The sequence below is a fragment of the Trichechus manatus genome, unplaced genomic scaffold (assembly GCF_000243295.1).
Source record: "Trichechus manatus latirostris isolate Lorelei unplaced genomic scaffold, TriManLat1.0 scaffold00019, whole genome shotgun sequence".
In the NCBI taxonomy this organism is placed as follows: Eukaryota; Metazoa; Chordata; class Mammalia; order Sirenia; family Trichechidae; genus Trichechus; species Trichechus manatus.
Window position 1 is genome coordinate 13,657,431 of NW_004443955.1, and position 27,790 is coordinate 13,685,220.

Genomic DNA, 27,790 nt, shown 5'->3' on the forward strand with positions numbered 1-27,790 from the left:
GTTAAATAAAATGGAAAGGTATACAAATGTGAGCACTATGTCTACCTCTTTTTATTTATAATCACAATATTCAAATACCAACTACTTTTAATGTGCTATTATTACTTTTATAGTGTTCCCAGAAAGCATACTAGATCTAACTCTACAGACATAATACACGTGCATCCTTACGCTGTGGACTATGCAGGTGTGGTTAACAGCAGAGTATGCCATTCTCCGCCTCTTCACCTTACATCCCAAAAGAGTTTATGTGTAAGATACAACAGAACCGAAATATATCTACAGAGGACTTCATTTTAATGTACTCTAGACTCTGTCACAGGATATTTTAGCAATAGGGAAGAAAGTAAAATCCCACTGATTTTAAAGACTAAAATATATGCAATAGGTAAATTCAGGTTAGGGGCCTTATAAAAGTTGTTCACCAAGTTTTCAGACCTTCACTGTTATCATATTACATAAGGAAACATCTAAAGTAGATCACTTATGGCAGTTTATGCCTCAATTTACTCCTGATGTGCTCAGCCACATGAGATGGCTAAAGAATCTAGAAGCTCATCACTAACTTGTTGGAAGTTTATAGATATAACATCTGCAACTGGTGAAAGTGTGTCTCAGTGGTTTACAAAACTATGGGTAGAAAGAATACTTTTGTGTCATGAATTAGAAATCTCTAGTATAACAACATCACCTCATAGAGTCCATAGTACACAGGAGGCCCTCAAACTATTATTGTCAAATGAACAAATGGGTATCAAAGAATTTGCTTCCAATTACCACAATCGTTAGAATTTTAAAGGAAATTACATGAAAAGGAAAAAATACTTTAACAGTATTTTTTTTAATATCCTTAAATAATATTTGTAAAGTAATTATAAAGTGTCTGGCCCATAGGAAGCTCTATAAAAAATACTGATCATTAGTGCTATCCTGTAAACTTAGTTTTGGTTCACAACAACCCTTGCAGATACATCAGTCTAAGCCACTATCACTACTGGTAAAAAGAACTCAAATATGCATGCATTACTAGTGAGAATGTAGTTGCTTCATCTTCATATATGAAAGAAAGCGTATCTTCAACTGTAACAACCACTGTCTTATAATAAATGTTGACTCAGTAAGACTTTAACATATAAGAAAGGTGAATGAAGCCTTATAATTTATCCTACCATTAACTCCTTATAAACTCATGTGTCTTCTATCTATTGGATTTGTATAATTCAGAATTTCATAAGAAATACTTGTTTAAGATTCATGTTAGCTTATATCTAAGAAATGCCATTAAAAAGAAAGTTATCAAAACCTCAACTGATAATTGAGCTGCAAAAATTTCTTTCATACTGAAGCAGATTGTAATATAGGAGACTGCTAAAAATTGTTTGGGATTTACTCTCTTACACTTTGATTGCTGCCCACAACAGAGATGAAGACTGAGGTAGTTTGAAAATGTTGTGAGGGTTAAATCAGACTATATTCGTCATATTCTCTAAGGAAGTAAGCTTTGGGCTGTGCAAAGTACCCTCAATTTCCAGGGCCAAGAACAACAACTGCTGCAATGAAAGAGCATAGTAGTTAGGGTTCAGGAGGTGGTTGCCGTCTATCATGAAACTAGTTAGAATACCTATTTGTTGACATTATTAAAGTCAACTCTATGTCCTTGTTTGACTTAATGCAGTGGAACTTTTGGTAAAACATAAATTTTTAAAATAAGATGTTATTTTAAATACAGAGGGATATTCTCCACCTCAAAAAATCAAATTATGAACTCTCTTATACAGTTTACCTTAATGGCAATCCCCTAATTTACAAAATTATATTTGTAATATGTAACAGGGAAATGTGATAAAATATACATAAATGCTAAATAATATGATAAAACAGTTTTAAAATGGCATAAAATAACTGCTTTAAAAGGTTTAGCTAAAGGCATAACTATGTACTTTAATAAAAGTGATCAACAAAAGTAAAATAAAAAGCTGTATATACATTTCAGGATGAGTTCACAGTGGGGAGTCCCTTAAATAGAACTGCAGGCAAGTAAAGCAACAGGAATGAGTCTTAACTGTAATTATGCTAATTTGTTATATCTTTCATTTCTCATTTGAAACTATTGATAAATTGCAAAAAAGTAACAAAATCACTCTGCAAAATTCCAACTAATACAATTTTTCTTTAATATAAGTAGAATTTTTTATAGCAACAACCTAAATCAATTGCTGTCCAAAAAGAAATGGCTAAGGCACAGCGACATAGGTGACATTTAAAATGTGTTCTTAGAATTGTAACCATAATCTGTAGGGGTAAATAAATTAGATTCCTACACAATAAAATCCTTAAAGTTTCTCTTTTTCTGTTTTAATTTCAATTATTAGAAGTAAAATCTAGATTTGAACTTATTTGTTTTTTAATAGTTAATTCTGCATCATCTTCACATGGTCTCAGCACATTCTGTAAGGAAATCCCTAATTTCTTCAGATAAGTTTTCCAGTATTACAAAATTAACCCAAAGTATACATCTCACGAGTAATGAAAATATCCCCTTTCTGAATACAAATGAAGCCAAATCTCTAAATATAAACAAAAAGGGCTAAATGGGAAGCTAATTTAAAATGCTATTAGAAATATACATGGGAAAGATATCTTTTATAATATTTTGCAGCAGAAAGTAAACGGAAATAATGGGTTCTCCTTTTTGAAGGTTTTAAAACACAATTTTCAAACAGATAAAAAACATTCTAAAAAAATTCCTTTTCTTTATTTTCATGTGATTAGTTGGCAGAACTATGAGAGATGCAAAATGGGCAGCAGATAAAAAAAAGAAAATGAGGATACCCTCCTCCCCCATATAAAGCAGTATTAACAAAACAGAAATATTATTTTTATCTTTTTCCTCCATTTCATTAGTGTTTAAAGTTGTGGGTAGTCACTGACATAATAAAATGATGAAGACATACTAAAATTGTAACTTCATACTGTCCTAAAGGGATTTAATTCCTCACAATGTTAATTTAAACTCATACAAAATAAAAGTAATCATAGAGGAAATGTTAGATTACACTGCTGTATACAGTAAACCAAGTGATTTATTTTGAGTAAATAAGAAATGTTTTTAAGTAGGTTATTATATAGCAATAATTAGATCCTTCTTCTAAGAAATAATTCCAAAAAAAAAAAAAGTCTTTAACTGATTTACTATTGGACATAAAAAGCAATCTGACAGCTAATGTTACTAAATGGAAGACTTATTATCTGCAATTTAGGCATTACTAGATAGATGGGTTACCTCAACAATATCCGAGTTGGTTCTGCTTTCATGAGGTTCATTATATTCTGTATACTTGAGAAGAACTTTGTCCATATCAGTGCTGGCATACTGAAACAGTTTGTTAGAGCTGTTGAAAATGATGAGTGCTATTTCACAGTCACAGAGCACACTAAGTTCATAGGCTTTCTTCATTAATCCAAACTTTCTCTTTGTAAAAGTAACCTAGGCAAGAAAAAAGTGTGTTTTTATTAAAAACATGAATACTTAAATATAGGCTACCTGAAGATAAGTCCACTTTCAATACAGAACCAGACTCCAGAAAAAGGAAAAGATTCCCAGCAGCTTGCCACTGGAGTACAGTCTTCCATGGATCATCTTGTATACCCAAGGGCTCTGACAGAGCCGCCTCCTGAGGAGGTATTCCCTACCCTCGGCTGCCACTCCACTGCAGAAGGCAAAGAACCACAGAAAGAAAGCAGTTGTCTAGTGGCACCTTATCATTCAGCTTAAAACTGTTACTCATCAGAAACCCAAGTCCTACCCCAGACCTGAATCCCTATACAGCTAAGCACAACTACTAACCTAACTCATACTTGTCTCCTCCCTCCCAAAATCTTTCTATTGTACCCAATGAAAATCACTGTCCAGGATCAGTAAATTCCCATGTCCTCCAATTCTTCTTTGAATACTTCTTTCTCAAACTGCAATCTGCCACATGAAGCCCTCACAAATAGAGACCAATTTTTCTGTTTTTAAATATTACATGCCCCATACTTGAAGGCCCTAGAAGATACGTTCTTTTTGCTTCCTATTCCCTCTTCCAAACTATTTTCCCTTCCTTCCCCTTCAAAAACCCCAGATCTTTTGGAGCTCAAGCCATGAAATTATACCACCTGATAACCCACCTTGTGGTGGGCACCAAGCAACCCCTTGGTAGCTCTCCCTCATGCACTGATAAGTATCACTTGGCTACTTTTCTTTCTAGAGCTATTCTTATCTTTGTTCTTGGTGACTTCAGCACCAGCATATAAAAAGAATCAATGCAATATCCTGGGCTTCTCAGTTCCTTGATCTCCCAACCTCCAGTGATCTTTATCTCTACCTTATGTTAGTCATCTACTCCTACTATCATACCTTTAACTCTGCCATCACCAATAATTACATAACTTCCAAAATCTAATTTCATGCATTCTACTCTGATTGCCTACTATCCAGCTCTCCTATTTTGTATTATTTCTCCAGCAATTCTTTTACCTTATCAGATCCTCCAATCCACTTACCTCACCACTTTGTTACTATCTATTTTCATGTCCTTTCTTCCTTCTCTGGATTCCATGGTCGATCACTACTTTCACAACTAACTCCTTTGCCCTTCTTGCTCTATCAAACTTGCCTGGCATAGCCCCAACAAGGGACAGATCCCCTATACTTATATCCAGATATCCCTGTATGTTTAGGCAAGTAGCTGAAAATTGCTGGAAACATGCCTGCACACGTGTGCACAAGCACACAAATGATGTTTCTAAATTCATGACAACAAATCTCAAATTAACACTAAATCCTGCCTGACAATCATACCTGCCACCTTCCCTTATTTGTTTCATTCTCCAAGCCAACTATTTCCCACCTTCTCTCCCTCAACTCCATTTTCCACTGATAACTTTGTCTCAATCATTGAGAAAAATCACCAAATCTATCAGTTGAACTGTTTCATCTGTACTTTACCACAATCTCCCTTCCTGCTGTTCCTATTCCTTTCCACTTGCTTTTCAAGGGTTTCACTCTCTTACCCCATCACGGTTTCCTTCTTCTCAACAAGATCAAAAACCGTAAGCACATGAACATGTTCTACCATCTCCCTTGACTCCACATTGCCCCTCCAGTTACCACCCATTCTCTTTGCTCTACTTCAGAGTAAAAACATTTGAAAGAATCATCTATAATTTTTATCTCCACTTCCTTACCTCCTACTGTGTTCTCAACCCACTGAAATCAGATTTTTCAGTCCCCATATTCTACTAGAAATCTGATTTCAGTGGGTTGAGGAGACAAGAGGTGGTTAGGAAGTGGAGATAAAAATTATAAATGATTCTTTCAAACATTTTTACTCTGAAGTAGAGCAAAGAGAACGGATGGTAACTGGAGGGGCAGATTTCCAGTCCCCATATTCTACTAGGAGCCCTGGGGTCATAGTGATTAAGAGTTCAGCTGCTAACCAAAAGGTTGGCAGTTCAAATCCACCAGATGCTCCTTCGAAATCCGAGCAGTTCTGCTCTGTCCTATACGATCGCTATGAGTCGGAACCGACTCAACAGCACCTAACAACAACAACAATATTCTACTAAGACTGTCCTTGTCAAGCTCATCAGTGACCTATAATTTATGTGGTGAAAATCAATGATCACTTTTTAGTTCTTATCTTACTTTTATCTCAGTAGCATCTGAAAAAGCTGACCATATTTCTCATTCTTCAAATACTTTCTTTTGCTGGTGTTTATGACACCAACACTCCTGGCTTTCCTCGTACTTCAGTGGCTACTTTCTTTCAGTCTATATTGCTACCACCTCTTCCTCTGCTCAACCCCTAAATGTTGAAACGTTGGGGCTTTAGACTTGGGTTCCCTTTCCTCTTTATCCTCACAGTCCTTCCTATGTGACTGCATTCAGCTTCATGGTTATAAAAGCACCCAATATGCTCTTTCAGCAGTCTTCTCCATTTAAGCAAATGGCACCACCATCCACCCAAACAACAAAAGCAAAACAAAACAGAATCTAAGAATTATCCTTGATCCCTTTTTTTTTTTTTTTAACTATATTTTATTAATGACAGAGCTTCCATGATCTTGCCTTGGGCAAGTTGTGCTGGCTTCCCCAGTATTGCGTACTGTCTTACCCTTCACTAAAGTTATCACTTATCTATTGTCTATTTAGTGTTTTTCCATTCCCACCCTCCCTCCCTCATAACCATCAAAGACTGTTTCTTTTTGTGTGTAAACATCTTCATTTTCAGAGTTTTTACAGCAGTGGTCTCATATAATATTTGTCTTTTTGTGACTGACTTATTTCACTCAGCAAAATGCCCTCCAGATTCATCCATGTTGTGAGATGCTTCACAGATTCATCACTGATCTTTATTGTCAAGTAGTACTCCATTGTGTATATGTACCATAGTTTATCCATTCATTTGCTGATGGGCACCTAGGCTGTTTCCATCTTTTTGCTATTGTGAACAATGCTGCAATGAACATGGGTGTGCATGTCTATTAGTGTGACAGCTCTTATTTCTCTAGGATATATTTCTGGAGTGGGACTGTTGGATCATATGATATTTCTATTTCTAGCATTCTAAGGAAGCGTCATATCGTTTTCCAAAATGGCTGTACCATTTTGCATCCCACCAGCGTGCATAAGAGTTCCCATCTTCCCAGAGCCTCTCCAATGTTTGTTATTCTCTGTTTTTTTGACTCGTGCCATAATGCCGGATGAGATGGTATCCCAATGTGGTTTTAATTTGCATTTCTCTAATGGCTAGTGATCATGAGCATTTCCTCATGTGTCTGTTAGCTGCCTGAATGTCTTCTTTGGTGAAGTGTCTGTTCATTTCCTTTGTCCATTTTTTCAAAGGACTAATTTGTCTTTTTGTTGTCGAGGTATTGGATTTTCCTGTAGATTTTAGACATTCGATCTTTGCTGTATTTTTCGAAGCCGAAATTTTTTTCCCAGTCTGTAGGTTATCTTTTTACTTTTTTGGTGAAGTCTTTTAATGAGCATAAGTGTTAATTTTAAGAAGATCTAGTTATCTAGCTTATCTTCCGGAGTTTGTGTGTTGTTAGTTATGGTTTCTATCCTGTTAATGCCGTGTATTAGGGCCTCTAGCCTTGATCTTATTTTTTCTTCTATGTATCCTCGATCCTTCTTATCCTAATAATCTACTCTAACCAATCTATCAGCAAATTGTGTCAACTGTACTTCTAAAACTTATCTCAAATCTATCCACTTCTTTCTATCTATACTACCACCACCCTACGCTAAGTTATATCACCTCTCATCTGAATTATTGATATACCTACCTTACTGGATTCCTGCTCCACCCACTGTACTTTACAGTTTATATGCCACAAAAGTGCCAGAGTGGTATTTTCTGAAACAGATCAGATTGTGTAGGTAGGAGATTCAAGTTTTTCACTGTACTGAAAGTAATATCCAAACTTATTCTGCCTGGCTCACAAAAACAGATAATCCAGCCTTAACCTCTCTATCTAGCCTTATTTTCCATCACTCTCCCAAATATCCACTTAGCTACACTGCCATGTAAATGTGTGTTTTCCTTGACCACTAGACACCTCCCACCTTAGGAACTTTGCACCAGCTATTCCCTCTCTGTAGAACGTTCTTCCCAGATCTTCCTAATGGTTCCTTCCCTCACCCTTTCAAAATAAACATCTTACCATTATTTAATCTTTAAAAAAAATCCTTATAATATACAAATATATGATTTTATATGAACGCATATATGGAATATAACAATTTTTTGCTTGCATCCCTATTTCCCCTTGCACCTACACAAATCCCTTAACCCATGTTTTTGACTTGGTATTTTTCATTACATTTTTCTGTCCACGATCGCATAATCATATACACACATAGTCAGCCTTCCATACCCACGAGTTCCACATCAACGGATTCAACCAACTGTGGATTGAAAACATTGGGGGGAAAAAAGGAAGTTCCAAAAAGCAAAACTTGGAATTTCCCACATGCCGAACACTACGCTGAATCCATATGAATGAAATGATGTGTAGGCATACCCTGCTGTAGCCTCCCACCATTTCACAGATCCTCAGTCTCTCTCAACCACTCATTTGAGCACTGTTCTCATGGTATCTTGTCATTATTCCCTAAACAATATAGTGTAAAAACTATTTACATAGCATTTACACTGTATTAGATATTATAACTAATCTAAAGATGAAGTATACAGGAGGATGTGTGTAGGTTATATGCAAATACTAAGCCATTTTATATAAGAGACTTGAGCATCCTCAGATTTTGGTATCTGCAGGGGTCCTGGAACCAATCCCCTGTGGATACTGAGGGGCGACTGTATACGTGTGTGTGTGTGTGTGTGTGTGTGTGTGTGTGTGTGTGTGTATACACACATATATGGAATTTAGTCAGAGTTTTACAAAAATGGGACTCTATCAATACTCTGTTTTACTCATTCGATCACACTTTATGGATATGTCTCTAAGATACTCTTTAAAATAGATTAATAAAATTTTCATGTAAATATTAATTACAATTTTTATCTTTGGTAGTTTGATAGGTATAAAATAAAGTTTCATTATTTCTTTAATATGCATTTCCCTAACTAGTATGGACAGGACAATCATTTTCTTACATATGTTTTCAATTGGATTTTGCTTTCTCTAAGCTGCCTATTCAGGAGATCTTTTAATTATTTCCCTATTATGTAACTTGTCTTTTACTTGCCAATTTAGTAAGAGTTCTTTGTACACTACAGATATATTAACCATGTTTTACAAATACTTTTCCAAATTTCTCATTTATATATATTAACTTTGTTTATGTGCTGTTTATCATTTAAAAGTTTTAAATTTTTTTACTGATTGCAATACTGGTCTTCAGAATCCTGGCATTCCATTATACTATGCTATTTTAAATCACTGAAATCTGAATAATTTATGTCTGAGAGTCACCTAAATATATATACTTGCTGCATTGAAATTCTGAATTAACAAAAATGCATACATTTAGAAAATGTTTTCTATACTTCTAAAACTCAACAAGGAAAAAATGACAACAAAGAAAAACATTTACTGCAAGAACAATATTACCTGAGAGGACCATGTTCCTTAGAACAATTAATTATATGAGATCAAAAGGACAACATTTGTCCAAAAACCAGAAGGGATAGAAAATCAGGACAAAAGGAAATGGAAAACCAGGGCAGAAATGGGGAGAGTTATGACACATTGTGGGGAATACAACCAAAGTCATGGAACACTTTACATACAAACTATCGAACGGGAAACTAATTTGCTCTGTAAACTTCTACCTACAGCACAATAAAAAATTTAAAAAAAAAAAAGTTATAGATTTTTTTTTTTAAAGTTGGAGATGAAGGCCAGGGTTATTGGAGGAAGGGACTTAGCTTATAATAATCTCCTCACTAGTCCTCCAACTCACTCCAATTAAAGTCAGACAGAATCTTTTCAGCAACTAGAAAAATTTGCACAAATACACTTTTACTTCAATGATGACATGAAAAACATTAACACTGAAAACTACAAACTTAGTATTTCACTCTTAAGCTATTTAAATTAAACTTTCTTCATTTTATTTATAGTACTTTGTCTATTTTTGAACACTCTGGTTTACTGCAAACTATTTACAGTAGAATAGTAATACATAGTTGTCATGGTTTGAACTGTGCCCCCCAAAAATAATGCATGTCAATTTGGCTAGGCCATGATTCCCAGTATTGTGTGACTGTCCACCTTTTGTCATCTGATGTGATTTTCCTATGTATTGTAAATCCTATCTCTATGATGTTGATGAGATGGGATTAGTGGCAGTTATGTTAATGAGGCAGGACTCAATCTACAAGATTAGACTGTGTCTTAAGCCAGTCTCTTCTGAGATATAAAAGAGAAAAGGGTGCAGAGAGACATGGAGACCTCATACCACCAAGAAAGAAGCACCGGGAGCACAGCGTGTCCGTTGGATCTGGGGTCCCTGCATTAAGAAGGGGAAGGTCTTCATTGACCAGAGAAGATTGATGACAAGGACCTTCCTGCAGAGCTGACAGAGAGAGAGAAAGCCTTCCCCTGGAGTTGGTGCCCTGAATTCAGATATCTAGCCTCCTAGACTGTGAAAGAATACATTTCTCTTTGTTAAAGCCATCCAGTTGTGGTACTGCTGTTATACAGCACTAGATGACTAAGACTTTATATTCTTATAAACTTGTTTTTTGTCTTCTTTTTAACTTTTTGTTTTGAAATAATTTCAAACTCACAGAAAAAGTGCAAAAATTAGTACAACACTTTGCATATATCCTTAAAAGAAATGCCCCAAATGTTAACATTTTATCACTTCTGCACTATCATTTCTCTCTAACTAAACACACACACAAAAAAAAATTGTTTTCTCAACCATTTGGATTAAGGTGCAAGTACAAAGTCTCTTTGCCCCCAAACACTTTCCCAAAAACAAAGACAACTACAATGATCGAAATAAAAAAACAATATGAATGCTGCACTATTATCTAAGCTACAAACCTTATACAAATTTTTCAGTTTTTTTTTTTTTTCTAGTGCAGAATACAATCCAGGATCGCACATTGCATTTAACTGCATCTCTTTTAATCCTGAACACTTCTTTAGTCTTTCAGGACCTTGGCACTTTTGTAGAATACAGGCCATTTGTGTTTTTTAGTATATCCCTAAATTTAGCTTTGTCTGATATTTCTTCCTGATTATATTCAGATTGTGCACTTCTGACAGGAATATCTTAGAAGTAATACTGTGTCCTCAATACATCACATGAGGATCCACAAGACATCTACTGTCTATTATTGGTGGTACTGTTAACTTAGTTATGAAAGTGTCCAGCAGTTTTCTTCCCAGTAAAATTACTATACTCCCCTTTGTAATTAATTAGTGGAGTGTCCCTGGGTGGTACAGTTAATATGCTCGGCTGCTAACTGAAAGGTTAGGGGTTTCAGTCTATTCAGAGGCATCTTGAAAGAAAGAGCTGGCAATCTACTTGTGAAAAATCAGCTACTGAAAACCCTATGGAGCACAGTTCTACTCCGACACACACAGGGTCACCCATGGGTTGGAGTCAACTAGATGGCAGCTGGTACATTAATAAATACCTTGTGAAGAAGTCTATGTAAATATCCTATTTTCTCATCAAACTTCAACTAATTTTAACATCCACTGATGATTCTTGCCTGAAAAATTATTATGGTGGCTGCCAAATGGGGATTTTCTAATTCAATTATTCCTTCTATTTACATGTATTAGTTGGCATTCTACTGTAAAGAGAACTTTCCATTTCACCCATTTGTTTGCTTATTCATTCATTCATGCCAGCATTGACTTGTGCAATCTTATTATATGGGTTATAAACCATTAATATCATTATTTATTCTGATGTTGGAGCCTTGGTGGTGCAGTGGTTAACAGCTAGGCTGCTAACCAAACGGTCCGCAGTTTGAATCCACCAGCTTCTCTCTGGAAACCCTATGGGGCAGCTCTGCCCTCTCCTATAGGGTCGCTATAAGTCGGAATCGACTGGATGGCAATGGGTATTCTGATGTTAAGATTGTTTCTGATGTGGCCAGTAAAAGCCCACTGTGCTGGTTCCTGTGTCCATTTGTCATGTTCTCATCATTCTTGAACCTGCTGGCATTATGAGGTATTTCAGGCTCACTGCATTCTTTCCCTGTCCCAGCCCTAGAATCAGCCATTATACAAGGGAGCTCTAATGCCTTTTAGTAGGGAACTGCATTTAGAAATCAAGATCTGGTCTCCTCTCCAACATGGTGACAAAGGTAATTAAGCGTCTCCATTACCCCACAACAATTTAAGAAAAAGAAAGAAAGAAAGAAAATAGCACAAATAACACAATGAAACTGATGGACTCAGAGCTCTAGCGACCAGTCCAAGAAATAAAGCACCTGGCTGAAGGCAGAAGGAAGACCAAGGCTACAAGGTAGAAAAATCCTACTCTCCATCCCTTACAACTGCCCCTCCCGCCTAGCCCCTAAGTAAACCCCAAGCCTCAAATAGACTGAGAAGCTGGTGGAGCCACACCACAAAATACAAACAGTGAACTGGCTCCGTAGGCCTAGGAGGGTGGTAGAGGAACTTAACTTTCGTTGATGGTCCGCTACTTCAAAATCTTAATATCAATCTGGGGGCAGCCAGGAAAAGGGATCCATGGGGAGAAATCAGTCCCATCCCAATCCAACAACAGTAAAAAGGGGGTGGGGGGTTTACAGTACCTCCAGGGTCCATGATAAAACAGACCCATTAGAAGTTAATGGATATAAACAATAGGTGGTTCTCTGAGCCAGCCTCAATAAACTTAAAACTTCCTAAAACCTGTAGAAAACCAAGCCCTTTGCTGATGAGTCGATTCTGACTCATACTGACCCTAAAGAACGCAGTAGAGCTTCCCCATAGGGTTTCCAAGGAGTGGCTGGTGGATTCGAACTGCCAACCTTTTGGTCAGCAGCAGAACTCTTAGCTGCTGTGCCATCAGGGCTTCAAAAACTTGTGGAATCAGATCAGAAGCTTTTATCAACCAAGGAAGCACCTGAGGCTTCATCAGAGAAGAGAGGAGGGGGACACATGTCCCCAGAACAGCTGGCTCCCCAAGGCTTTGGGGTACCACAATTGGAGAGAAGGCATTCTGCATGGTCCCATAAGGACTCAAACAAATGCTGAGTCAGTGCTAGAAGAGCCAAAAGGCCAAAGTGCCCTCTAGAGGAATTTAGGGGAACAGAGAGGAAATAAAGGAAAAAAAAAGCATAATCCCTGGGGAAAAGAGAAGATTCTGATATCCAAAATTACCACAGCAAAATACTCAAACACATCAGGTTCAACAAAAAAATTATAAGGCACACAAGAACACAGAAGACAATGGCCCAACTAAAAGAACATTATAAAGAAGCTGGAATCAGCTTTACTGAGGCCAGGCTAACAGGAAAAATAGATGCATTTCAAACAACAATGTTAAATATGTTCAAAGAATGCAAAGAACACACAAACTAATGGAGATCAGGAAACAAAATGAGAATTTCAATAAGGACATAAAAAAACATAAAGAGCCAAATACAAATACTAGAATTGAGGAATACAATAACTGAACTGGAAAATGCACGGAAAGGACTGAACAATAGATCTCAACAGCCAGAAGACAGAATACGTGAATTAGAGGGCATGGTATCTGATCAAGTTCCAAGAGAAACAAGAGAAAAGAATAAAGAAAAGCAAGCAAAGTCAAATGGAATTGTGGAACACAATCAAGTAATCCAACAGTAAGATCATGGAGGATCCCAGGAGAGGAGAGAAAGAAAGGGACAGAAAGAATATTCCAAGATACAATGACAAAAAATTTCCCAGACCTGAATACAAAATTGAACCTGCAAATCCAGGATGCTAGACAAACTCCAAGCAGAATGATTCCAGAGGTCTACACCAAGACACACTGTAATCAAATTCTTAAAAACAAAAGTCAAAGAGACAGTTCTGGAAGCAGCAAGAGGAATGCACAGTATAACATAGAAACCAAACACCACTGCCATCGAGTCAATTCCTACTCGCAGCCACTTTATATGACAACTGCCTCGCAGGGATTCCAAGGCTGTAATCTTTACAGAAGCAGATTGTCACATCTTTCCCCCACGGAGAGGCAAGTGGGCTCAAACCGCTGACTTTTTGGTTAGCAGCTGAGTGCTTAACCACTGCACCACCAGGGCTCCTCATAATATATAAGGGGTCCACAAAAAAAACTAAGTGCCAATTTCTCCTCAGAAACCCTGAAGGCCAGGAGGCAATGGAGCATTATATATAAAGTAGTAAAAGAACTGTCAACCAAGAATTATTTACTCAGCAAAGTTGTCCTTCAGAAATGAGGGTGAAACCAAGACATTCTCAGATAAACAAAAGTTGTGGAAATAGTTACCCACCAGACCTGCTTTGCAAAAATTACTAAAGAGTCCTCTGGATGGAAAGGAAAGGACACTAGACAGATACTCAAAGCCACACATGGGAAAGAAAACTAAAAAATAGAGATCTTTGATAAAGGTTATCACATAGGCAAATGAAGGGGCCGGTTGTATGGTATTTCCAGTGGGTAAATTTAGTAAAGTTCTACAAGAATCATAACATCAAATGCATAAGAAATTAAGTATAAATTTAACCTCATGGACACAGGATGTATAATGATGTAATTGGTGACACAACAACAGAAATGGGGGAAGGCGGAGCGAATTAGGAATAGCGTCTTTGTATGTTTATGTTGTATGTTACTTGTTGTTTGTATGTTAAATGTTGGTATCAGGCAAAAATAAGTTGTTGTAAATATAAGTTGTTAAATATAATTTTTGTAGTAACCACTAAGAAAATGTTTTAAAAATATATACAGAAGGGAAGACGGAAGAAATAAAAAAGACTCAACATAAAAAAGCAACACAAAAAATAACAAAAGTGTAGGAATTGTGGGGTAAAGAAGACGCAAGGCACACAAAAATCAATTAACAGAATGAAAGAAGCAGGTCCTTCATTTTTAGTAATTAACTTACATGTAAACGGCTTAAACTCGCCATTCAAAAGGCAGGGAGTGGCAGAATGGATTAAAAAAAACAAACATGATCCAATCTTATGCTGTCTGCAAGAGACACATCTTAGGGACACAAACAGACTGAAAGTAAAAGATAGAAAAGAATATTCCATGTAACCAGTAACCAAAAGACAGCAAGGATGGCCGTACTGATATTAGACAAAATAGATTTTAAATCAAAATCTGTTAATGAAGAGGAGCATTATATAATAATAAAAAGCTCAATCCATCAAGAAGACACAATTATAAATATATATGCACCTAGCATCAGTGCCCTAAAATACATGAAACAAAAACTGACAGATCTGAAAGGAATAACAGACAACTGCACAATAATAGCTGAGTTCTTCAATACACTACTTTCCATACTGGACAGCAGACTACTTTCAATGCTAGACAGAACACCTGAAAAGAAGATAAGGGTGTAGAGGGCTTAAACAATACCACACACCAATTAGACCTAACGGACATATATAGAACACTCCACCCAAAACGTGAACACCACATATTTTTCTTCTATACACATGGGTCATTCTCCAGGACAGACCACATGCTAGGCCACATGCAAGTCTCAACAAATTTAAAAAGACTGAAATTATAAAAAGTATCTTCTCTGACCACAAAGGAATAATACTTGAAATTAATAGCAGAAGCAAAACTAGAAAACACACAAATATATGGGATTAAACAATGCAGTACTAAAAACCAATGGGTCAAGGAAGAAATCAAGAGAGAAATTAAAAAAAATATTTAGAGTTAAATCAAAATGAAAACACAACATCAAAACTTATGGGATACAGCAAAAGCAGTGCTCAGATGGAAATTTATAGCAAAAAAATGCCCACATTAAAAAAGATCTCAAATAAACAGTTTAATTCTACAACTTGAGGAACTAGAAAAAGAAGAGCAAACTAAACCTAAAGCTACCAGAAGAACGAACAAGGATGCTAAATCCATTCAATGGGGGAAGGAACAGTCTCATCAACAAACTGTGCTGGCAAAATTGGATTTCTATATGCAGAAAAATGAAGCAAGGTCCATTCGTCCCAACACACACAAAAACTAATTCAAAATGGATCAAAGACCTAAATGTTAAATCTAAAACCATAAAGTCCTTGAAGAAAATATAGGGCTGAAGCTATGGGATCTATTTTTTTTTTAATGATAGATTATCAAACACAATAACGAATGTATGAGCAACAGAAGACAAAATAGAAAATTGAGACCGCATAAAAATGAAACACGTTCATCAAAAGACTTTCTCAAAAGAGTAAAAAGACAACCTACAGACTAGGGAAAAAAATCTTCAGGAACCCTATATCCGATGAGAGTCTAATATCCAAAAAATATATAGGATTTATACCACTTTACAACAAAAAGACAACCTAATCAAAAAACGGGCAAAGGACTTGGTTAGATATTTCGCCAAGGAGGATATTCAAATGGCCAACAATCACTTGAAAAGATGCTGTTTAACCATTAAAGAGATGCAGCAAATCAAAACCACACTGAGGTACCACCTCACTTCCATTAGAATGGCTAAGCTTTAAAACAAAACCAAAAAAAAAACAGGAAAATAACAAATATTGGTGAGGATGTAAGGAAATCGGAACCCTTATCCATTCCTGGTGCAAATGCAAAATGATACAGATGTTGTGGAAAACAGTGTGATGGTTCTCGAAAAATTAAAAATAGAACTACCATATTACCCAGCAATTCAACTCTACTCCTAGGTATATACCCAAGGGACATGAACAGACATATGTATACCCATGTTCACTGCATCACTATTCACAATAGCCAAAAGGTGGAAACAACCCAAACGTCCATCAACAGATGAATGGATAGACAAAATGTATTACATACACATAATGGAATACTACTCAGCCAGAAAGAGAAATGAAGTCCTGATACATGCTGCAACATGGATGAACTTTGAGGCTATTATGCTGAGTGAAATCAATCAATCACAAAAGGACAAATATTGTATGATCTCACTTACATGAAATGACAAGAATATAGAGACCAACGTTTATTAGTGGTTAGCAGGGGTGGGATGGAGGGAGAGGGAGCCATTGTTTGGGAAGTAGTGAGTTTCTATTGATGGGGAAAAGAAATCTAGCATCGATTAAGGGAAATGGTTGTACAACATGATTAACGTAGCTGGTATCACTGAGCTATACGCATGAAAAATGCTGATTAGACAAATGCTGTTATATACATTTCTACCCGCCCCCCCCCCAAAAAAAAGCAGCTGCTAATACTGCCCATGTATATAACAAAACAGCTCATGAAATATGTTTTCTTGGTTCAGAGGTTTAGGGTCATGGCTTCATGGGGCATTCCAATCAATTGGCCTAATACTGATTTTAGTGCTTCTTTTCTACCTCCTAGTTTGCTGTGTAGTGCCTGGGGTCTTAAAAGCTTGCAAGTGGCTACCCAAGGTATAACAGTTGGTCTCTAGTCACCTGGAGCAGCAGACAAGAAGAAGGGTCAGGAATTAGAAGAGGAACTGGAATACATCTCCAATTGTACCCATTAACAAGTGCTTCCTTTGCCAGGAGACCAGAACTGGATGGTGCCCGGCTAGCATTACTGAATAATTTGATCAAAGATTCTATAGAAGAATCCTGATCAAAAGCAGGAAAATGTGAAACAGAACTTCAAATTCGCACGGAATCCAGACTTTCTGGAACTAATCAGGCCAATGATCTCCTAAAACTATTGCCCTGAGGAAATCTCTAAACCTTAAACCAAAACTATCTCCCTGAAGTCATCTTTAAAATAAACATGTTTTTAATTAGAAATGAATGTCTGCCTTAAGCATTGTGTTCTTTTAAATATAGATCAAAATGTCAACAGCAACTCAAAAAGTTAGATGAGAAGCTTAGGAGGCAGTGATTTTGCATTGACGATGGTAAAACAATTCAGAAAAGGATATCAAGAAAGGTGGCACAACTTCAAGAATATAAACAATGTCACTGAATTATACATACAGAAATTGTTGAATTGATGTATGTTTTGTTATATAAATCTTCATCAAAAAAAAAAAAGAAAGAAAGAAATCGAGCTCTGGATTGTAGGTGTGCCCACTGTTACTTGGGTGTCACTGCTTCTGTGCCCTCCCAGGAGATAAAGCTAGGAAATATATCTACACACACACCTCTATCGCTGTTTCTACTTCTATCTAAATATATTAAAATCCATAATACTTCAATTCCGGAGGATGGGGCCAAGACGGCGGAGTAGTCAGACGCCCCCAGTGGTCCCTCTTACAACAAAGACCTGAAAAAACAAGTGAATCGATTATATATGACAATCTAGGAGCCCTGAACATCAAAGGCAAAGTTGAGGAATCAGACTGAGTGGCAGGGGGAGGGAGAGACGCTTCAGAAGCAGCGAAGAGTTGCCAGACCTGACCTGGCAGTAGCCGGAGCCCTTCAGCCTGGATCAGCTTGTGGTGCATGGTAAGCCAAGCAGTGGTGCTCGGGAGGTGTATTCCACATCGGGAGAGACCCAGCAGCAGAGTCTACTCAACCATCCAGAATCAGTGAGAAGCAGCCCTCAGCTGGAGAAAGATAAGTACTTGCGTCTGGCCTACTGCGCGGATCAAAAACACCTCCCTTTCGGGAAAACCTCTCTCCCATTTATCTCCCTGCTCTGCACTGGGTCTGGGACAGCTTCAGCGACTGTCGAGTCCTCTGGGCCAGAAGTAGGACCCGTCACGCGCCCTGAGCCACAAGCCTTAGAGAGAGAACAAATTAACAAACTGGGGAAAAAATAATCTGCCGGCTCCCCTAAGCCAGGAACTCAGGGTAGACACAGCTCTTTTGCCTTGGCACGGGCATAAGGAGTCCACAGACTTTGAATGCCTTTCCCCCTGCATAGACTTGTGTGGAACCATCTCAACAGAGTCGGCCCTCATTACCACAGTACAACAGGGTGTATACCTGAAGTCTAACTTCAACTGTTTCAGCTGTGAAGTGGAAGGTTCCTGACATTTGACACTTCTCTGCCCGTTAAGCAGGGTCTTCACCTACCCACATCAGGGGCCTGAGGACTGGTGGCTCTACCCACGCCACATAGCCACCTGCAATAGGGGCCCAAGAATAAGAGATGCCCCCTAGTCCTTACAGCCAACAGCACTAGGCACTCACAGTCCGGCTGCAAAACTGACCCACCTACGCACTCTAGGGAACAGGAACACGCTTTCCTCCCAGACACTTGGGGGCAGCCATCGGCATCCTGCCTTGTTCGGCGTGTGTCCCCCTGCTACAGCCAGATGCCTGCGCCTACACCAATCATCCATGCCTGTCTAGGACTGTAGGTGAGTGCCTGCACCACATACTTGGTGGCCAACTACCTGGACACCTGAGCTGAATCCATACAAGGAGGAGTGGGCAGACTCCTGGGCTCACATACTTAGTGGCACATCTGGCCAACTAGTGGGAGGATGCTGGGGCTTCAGGGGTGCCAGTGATAGGGCTAGCTCACATGAGCAGCCTACTTGGGAATATCAAAACAAAATAAGACAAGAAGCTAGGACACAGTAAGCGAACATAAAATAAATAAATGTAATAACTTATTGATGGCTCAGAGATAACAGTCAATATAATAAAGAGGCAAACCATGATGTCTTCAGCAAGCTCCCAAAATAAAGAATCTAGAAATTTTCCAGAGGAAGAGAACTTCTTGGTATTACTGGAGGCAGAATACAAAAGATTAATATACAGAACTCTTCAAGAGTTCAGGTAAGAAATTAGGGAAAACGCAGACCAAGCAATAGAGGAACTTAAGAAGATTAGAGAAGAGTCTAATGACAAATTTAACAGGCTGCAAGAATCCACAGAGAGACAGCAACCAGAAATCCAGAAGATTAACAATAAAATTTCAGAATTAGACAACTCAACAGAAAGTCACAGGAGCAGAATTGAGGCAATGAAAGTCCGAATTAGTGAGATAGAAGATAAAGCACTTGACACCAAGTTATTTGAGGAAAAATCAGATAAAAGGATTTAAAAAAATGAAGAAACAGTAAGAATTATGTGGGACTCTATCAAGAGGAATAACCTACAAGTGACTGGAGTACCAGAACTGGGGGTGGGGGTGGGTAACAGATAATACAGAGGGAATTATTGAAGATTTGTTGGCAGAAAACTTCCCTGATATCGTGAAAGATGAGAAGATAGCTATTCAAGATGCTCATCGAACCCCACAAAAAGGTAGATCCCAAAACAAAGTCACAAAAACGTATTATAATCAAACTTGACAAAACCAAAGATGAAGAGAGAATTTTAAGAACAGCTAGGGATAAATGAAAAGTTATCTGCAAAAGAGAGTCAATAAGACTAAGCTCAGACTACTCAGCAGAAACAATGCAGGCAAGAAGGCAATGGGATGACATACATAAAGCCTTAAAGGAAAACAATTGCCAGCCAAGAATTATATATCCAGCAAAACTGTCTCTCAAATACAAGGGTGAAATTACGGCATTTCCAGATAAACAGAAGTTGAGGGAATCTGCAAAAACCAAACCAAAATTACAAGAGATACTAAAGGGAGTCCTTTGGTTAGAAAATCAGTAACATTAGATAACAACCCAAGACTAGAACACAGGACAGAGTAACCAGATACCAACCCAGATAGGGAAGTCACAAAAATAAATCAAAGCTAAAACACTGCAAATAGGGAAACAGGGATGTCAATATGTAAAGGATGACAACATTAAAACAAAATAGGACTAAAAAATGTAGACATAGATTTTTCATATGGAGAGGAAGTCAAGGCAATATAAATAAATAAAAGACTGGTTTAAACTTAGAAAAACAGGAGTAAATATCAAGGTAACCACAAAGGAAACGAACAATCCTACACATCAAAATGATAAACAAGAAAAATATAAAGACTCAGCAAATACAAAATCAGCAACAATGAAAATACATAAAGAAAAACAACTCAGCACAGAAAATTAAGTGGAACAAAGAAACTGTCAACAACACACAAAAGAAGACATCAAAATGACAGCACTGAAACACACACCTATCAATAATTACGCTGAATGTAAATGGACAGAATGCACCAATAAAGAGATAGAGAGTAGCAGATTGCATAATACTTCAACTCTGATTCAACACCAAAGGGTATATTCTAGTCTTCCCAGTTTTCATAGTTGGAACTTCCTTCTCTTACAGTAATAAACCCAGATAGCACCTAACAACATTTAGTCTGTAGGTATTTCTAAGTCTTATGTCTTCCAGGCTAACTATAGCTGTTAGCACTAAAAAGTGTCTTTCTTAATCACATTTAATGCTTTTTTGCTTGAATTCTCTATTGTCTAATACCAGAACCGTAACGCTTGTTTTTTTTTTTGTTTGCTTCCATTTGCCTGGTATATCTTTTCCTGTTTCTTTATTTTTAATATTTTTGAATCACTTCATTTCAGATGTGTCTCTTCTTGCCTAAAGTTTGGTCTCGTGAACCAAAATATATTTTTTTAATTAATCCCATTCAGATTAATATAACTAAAAATGTTCAGACTTATTTTTGTCATATTATTTTAATATCTTAATAAATAATACTTATTATACACATCACATCTATTTATTATGCTTTTTTTCCTCTCCATATAATGTACTTTCTTTGCTCCTTTATTCTAAAATTTCTTTCGGTATTTAGGAGGATTAGCATTTTGTTCTAGTATAAAAGGTATAAGTTTGTAGTTAAACAGCTTTCTAAAATATCCCTGATCTCGTTTTCATGTTTAATTGTTTACTATTTGGTTTCTGAGTTTTTAATAATGTCTTTTAACTCCCACCTATTAGCTAAACAACAATCAGTGAGCTTATTCTACTTTCTTCTTTATCTCTTAGTCCTCCCATATTTTAGTTGCATTATTTCTACTTTGTCAGAACAGATAAAGTAACATGTAATAAACAGCACATATTATTCTTCCACCCTTTTCCCCATCTTTGTTTTAGGCTATAGTTAAACAGATTGTGTTGACCACCAGTCTTTTTGCTTTAGATTCCCTAGTCATCTCTGGGTTATAAAAAGCTCACCCTGTATTAGACTGCACAATAAAGACCCAGAGGTACAGAATTCCCTGATCTTGTGCATGTTTAAAATTGTTTTTAGTCTTCATACCTGAATGCAGCTTGGCTGGTTATGAAATTCTTGTTTCATGCTTTCTCCCCATGTGTTTTCTGAAAATGCTGCTCTGTTGTCGCCTTGCTTTGTATCTAGATCTTGGTGAAGTCTAATTCTCTTGCACTTGTAAATTTTTTATGCTTTTATACTTGGAAACTCTGAGGATTTTTTTTTTCTTTATCTAAACTCTAATAGTTTCAGTAGAACATGTCTCAAAGATGATCTTTGCAGGTCCAGTTATTTTTGGTACCTGTTGGGACTTTTCAAAAAGTAGATTCAGCTTTTCTCATTTATGAAAAGTTTTCTTCAATTATAGTTTTAAATATTAGTTCTGACTGCACGGTTTTCTTCTTCAGGGACTGCAATTACCCATAAGTTAGAGCTTCATTACCTACCTTCCTTTTCAACCACCTTCTCTCTAACTCTTTTAACTTACCTCATTTTCATTCACTTAGTTGTTTTCCTGACTTTCTTCAATGCCTTTATTAAGATTTCATTTGAATCTATTATTCTTTCTTGGTCACTTTGTAATTTAGTCTTAGTCTTGATATGATTGTTTTTTTTTCTTTCTGGAGTTCAGTCACTTTGTGTCACTTATGCCTTTTAAAAAAAAATCCATTCCTGTTTTTAGTATTTCAACATTCTGAATCACAGTGGGGTTTTTGTGTTTGTCGGTTTTTTTTTCACATTCCCAAATGCTTGCTTAAGAAAAATGAATTTAGTCTGGAGTACTGTGTAACAGGTTTTTCTACTTTTTCATTGTTCTTGGGGGAAAAATTCATCAAAAGATTATTTTAAAATATCATTTCCTGGTTCTTTCTTCATAATAGTTTGTACAGATGAAGACCGTTTGCATCTCTGTATTTTTATGGACAAAACTGGCAGTGTGAGAGTTTTTAAATATTCTTAGTTCAAGGGTGCCTCTTCTTTCACTGGAGTGAAGTATAGTCTCTTTGACGGAAGGCTTTTTCTGGGTATTTGTGTCTTTGTTTTTTTTTTTTGTATATTCTTTCGTCTTGCAGGATTTTTACATTTCTTCTCCTCTTGGCTGGGTCACAAAGCATTTTCCAAAGAGTACCTGTGCCTTCTTTTTTATCCTCTTCTCCTTCAATCAGTTGTAATTCCAGGGTTATCTCCTCAAGCACTGCATGTAGTTTTAAGTCCCTTAATTGTAATCTGTTCTGATCTACCGGGACTCTTTTTCAGAATTTTTGGACTTCTGATACTTTCTTTATAGTAGTGATTTCATATCAATCTTAATATAGCTACTAGCTGTAGTCTTCTCCCTTCCACTCACTTTTATCCAAACTGCCCTTGCTCCCTGTAAAGATTTACAATGGAAGTGCCAAGAAAGAGCAGTTGGGATTTGGTACCTATCTTTCTACTTAGAAGTAATGTGAAGTTAGGACATTCTTTATCTTCTAGTTTTACTTTTGTCTTTTAGGTGTGCTAAGCATGTAAGTTTTGTATCATTCTACTTCTTTCTCTGTGTTGATTTTTTGGGAAGTTATGTTGGAAGAATAAGATTTACGCAGTCATCATTACCTTGGTCACCAAGAATTCCTCCTATAAATTTGTTCTGACTCCTTGTTTAGTAACAGGTTTATAAATTTTTGTACTTGAAACATATTAAACATTTAATATCAATTTATTGTAAATATTGTGATATTGGAATAATTTTTCAAATACCAGTATTAATAAAGTTATTTCACTAATAGGTAGAACAAACAAGTATTATTTTTAAATTGTCATTTTATTCCAGTATTGCAATCACTGATTATGTGGTTGTAATATACATACATACACACACACACACACACACACGGTCTCTCTCTCTCTCTATATATATATATATAAAATATATATATATATGGTATGAAGGCCTAAGCTACAAAACTCATTGCCTCTGTAAATTAAGACCCATTTTGCTTAAACCTAACCTGTTTTTCTGACTTTGTGCTGTAACTGGAACTCACATAATTCTCTCAATTTAAGAACGTTAGATTAGACCATTTCTAAAAGACCGTTTAGCTCCAAAACCCCAAGTATCTGCAAAAATTTTTCTCATGATACATATTTATATATATTTTTATTATACTGCTGAATCAAAAGCCCATACTAAGAGTGTACCTTTAAATAATATTTGGAATTGTGAAGCAATGTAAGCTAAGTTAGCATTTTCTCTTTCCATCAATACTTACCATGGGCTTTTTCCCTCCTACGGGTTTTACCTAACCAACAGACCTGACTTAGAATTAGTAATAACGATACCCATGAAAGAAGATGTGGATCTCTAGTATGATACAAAGCAATTGCTTCCACTATGATTTTTTTCACAAGCATAAAATTAACTTAATATACTCTTATATTACAAATATAATGTGTTTATTTAAAGAGAAACAACAAAGAAAATGCATTTCACATGTATAATTCAAAGATGTTTGTATTTTTTTCAATCTATTTTATTTCCTACGTAGCTCAATAAAATTAAAATGCAGTATACTAGTTCAAAAGTTTTCATTAAATTTAGGCAAGATGTCTGTTTTCTTCCTTTTGGTAACAACAAATGCAATTAGTATTCCACATAATTCAACATTTAATTCCTTTATTCTCTTAATTCTATATAAATCTAATCTCAATAGTCACGAAGCCTTGTATTTCCCTTAGAATTCTCAGTACCCAAAGCACAATGCTTCACATATTACGTGAGCACTCAAACCAATTACCTTGCTGGCTAGTGGACTGATAGAAAGCCTGGTTGTGCAGTGGTTAAAGCACTCAGCTGCTAACTGAAAGGCCAGCAGTTGGAACCCACCAGCTGCTCCACAGAAGGATGTGACAGTCTGCCTCCGTAAAGATTTACAGCCTTGGAAACCCTATGGGGCAGTTCTACTCTGTCCTATTGGGTCACTATGAGTCGGAATTGACTAGACAGCAGTGGGTTTGGTTGGTTCTAGTGGACTGATTGAAAATAGGACTGAAAAAGGTTCACTTATTTAAACCTTGATTTAACTAGAAAATGTAGTCAAAACAATCTATCTCAAGCATTCCAATTAAGTCTGTTCATGGTATATACACTTACGTGCATACTGTGTCACACACTCAAATTTCCTCTCATAAAATACTGCTTTAAACTTGTCAATATGAAACAAAAATTATAAGTTGGGTACAAAAATCTAAACATAGGCCGAAGTATTTGTTACGAATAGATTTTGAAAATAAACAAAATGGAAATGTAATACAATGGAATAAAAAACAGGTAAAGGAATGTTAGGATACTGATTATAGCTTAAGGTAAGAATATTCTGCCTTGAAGAAATAAAGAAACATAACATGATACAGAGCAGGAAAATAAGCCTTTAGAATAATCACTAAGATGTTCTGGGGAAAAGAAATAAGGTTCTAAAATGTGATACCTAGCTAAGTTATCCTTCACGTATAAAAGTAACAAACATTTTCAAACAGAAAATTTCTAGAAATACAGTATCCCTAAGTCTTTCTTTAAAAAAGAAAAATACTTGCTGAGAAAATCCATTCATCTAAGTAGAATACGCACCTACTCCTCACTTACTATCTTCTTATCCGACATTTTGCATTTGCGACAACAGTAAAAAATTTACTACCTATTTTACATATTAACGACGTATGTCAGGCAGTAATGAACACAGATGTGTGAGGCAAGAGAAATGCTGGCTGTGATGGTTAAGCTATATGTCAACTTGGCTAGGCCATGATTATCAATAGTTTGGCAGTCCTGTAATGATGTAATCTGGCAGGTATGCAATGATCTAGTCATTCTCCGTCTTGTGATATTATGTGGTCATTCTCCATTTTCCCATAACACCAACTTTTGCATAACAACCTGGTCTTTGGAACCTAACCAAGCAGATAAGTGAGGAGTGGATGTAAGCTGAAAGAAATTGGCATTTTGTTGGGTTTTCTCAGTCCTATACCCTCAGCATCTAAAACAGTTCAAGACACTTTTTTTTTTTAAAATGCTGTCAAGTCAATTCTGAATCATGGCGACCTCATGTGTCAGAGTAGAACTGTGCTCCAGAGGGTTTTCAATGGCTGATTTTCCAGAAGTAGATGGTCAGGCCTTTCTTCTGAGTAGACTCGAATCTATAACTGTTTGGTTAGCAGGAGAGCAATTTAACCGTTAGCACCACCCAATGACACTGCAAAGCACTTAAAAAACAAACAATCCACAGTTACTATAAAGTCAATTTCAACTCATGGCAACACCATGTGTTTCAAAGGAGAAGAACACACCACAGGGTTTTCAAAGGCTATGGACTGAACCGTCAACCTTTCAGTTCCCTATTCCAATAAAGACTTTTTAAAAAATCCTCCTTAATAGTAATTAATAATCTATGGTAAAATATTGAAAGTTTTCTCCCTAAGGTGAAGAATGAGACAAGGATGCTCACCATCTCCATTTTTATGCAACATTTTACTGGAGGTCCTAGCCAAGGCAGTAAGATAACTAAATAAAAGTTAAAAGGTATTTTTTAAAAAATAAACCTTTCACTATTCACAGACAATACGATTGTTTATATACAAACCTAAAAGAACCTACATACAATCTATTTCAATTAGTAAGTGAAGTTAGCAAGATTGCTGAATACAATGTCAATGTTAAAAAATGAACTATCCTTTTACATACTAGTAACAAACATATAAGAAATAACTTTTTTTTTTTAAAGTAATAACAGTAAAAATAAAAATCAACTACCTAGGAATAAGTCTAACAAAAAATATGCAAGACCCAATACAGGGTCCTGCACAGAGTTGGAGAAAAATGTATAACAAAACTGTAACTCACAACAAAAGACCAGACTTACTGGTCTGACAGAGACTGGAGAAGGGCTGAGAGTATGGCCCCTGGGCACCCTTTCAGCTCAGTAATGAAGTCACTCCTAAGATATACCCTTCAGTCAAAGATCAGACAGACCCATAAAACAAAACCAGACTAAAGGGGCACACCAACCCAGGCGCAATACCTAGAAAGCAGGAAGGACAGGAGAGCTGGTAACACGGAACCCAAGGTCAAGAAGGGAGTGTTGACATGTTGTGTGGTTGTTAACCAATGTCATAAAACAATATGTGTATTAACTGTTTAATGAGAAGCTAGTTTGTTCTGTAAACCTTCATCTAAAGTACAATTTTAAAAGAATGTGCAAGACCTATATATTGAAAACAATCAAAGATTATGGAGACAATTAATGAAAACCAACAGAAAGCAAACACATTCCTCGTTTGTAAGACCTAATATCATAAAGATGTCAGTTTTCCCTAAATAGATCAATATTTTCAACAACAACAACAAAAAACAATCTAAATGCTTTAAGTTTTGTTTTATTTTTTGGTGTGTATGTGTAAAAACTGACACCTAGTTTCACTTGGAAAGGAAAAAGGGTAAGAATAGTTAGGCAGTCACGCAAAACCATATGCTAGAGAATTTATACTATGATATACCAAACTATAATAATTAAAGTAGTATATAAATGGGTAATGACATACAACCATAGAAATGGAACAAAATAGAGAGTATGAAAACTGCCCCACACATATATGGTTACCTAATTCATGATAAAGGTGACACTGTCGTGGAGAAAGGATGGTTTTTGCAATACATTGTGCTAGGTCAACGAATTTCTAACTGGAAAATAACAAATCTTAACCCCTAAATCTCAAATCATATATGAAAATAAATTCCAAATGGATTATGCATCTAAAACATGGGCGGTAAAATAGCACTTTTGGAACACTATCTGCATGACCTTGTGGTAGGTAACAATTTCTTTTTTTTTTTTTTAGTTGTACGTCAGGTGAAGGCTTACAGAACAAATAGTTTCTCATGAAACAGTAGTACACATGTTGTTTTATGACACTGGTTAACAACCCCACAACATATTAACCCTCTAAATTCTCAACTTTTTTTTTTTTTGGTGAAAATACGCATAGCCAAAGATACACCGTTTCAAAAATTTCTACATACAC

General features: G+C 36.4%; 1 protein-coding gene across 6 annotated transcripts in view; it reads right to left on the reverse strand.

Moving 5' to 3' along the window:
* Positions 1-27,790, reverse strand: part of MEF2A (myocyte enhancer factor 2A) — a 220,036-nt gene that overhangs the window by 62,120 nt on the left and 130,126 nt on the right. For all 6 annotated transcript variants that reach the window (XM_023727873.1, XM_004372652.2, XM_023727871.1 and 3 more), the window contains one exon: positions 3,284-3,487. In XM_023727873.1, the coding sequence (XP_023583641.1) occupies positions 3,284-3,487 (204 nt within the window). The remainder of the gene's footprint in view (positions 1-3,283; positions 3,488-27,790) is intronic.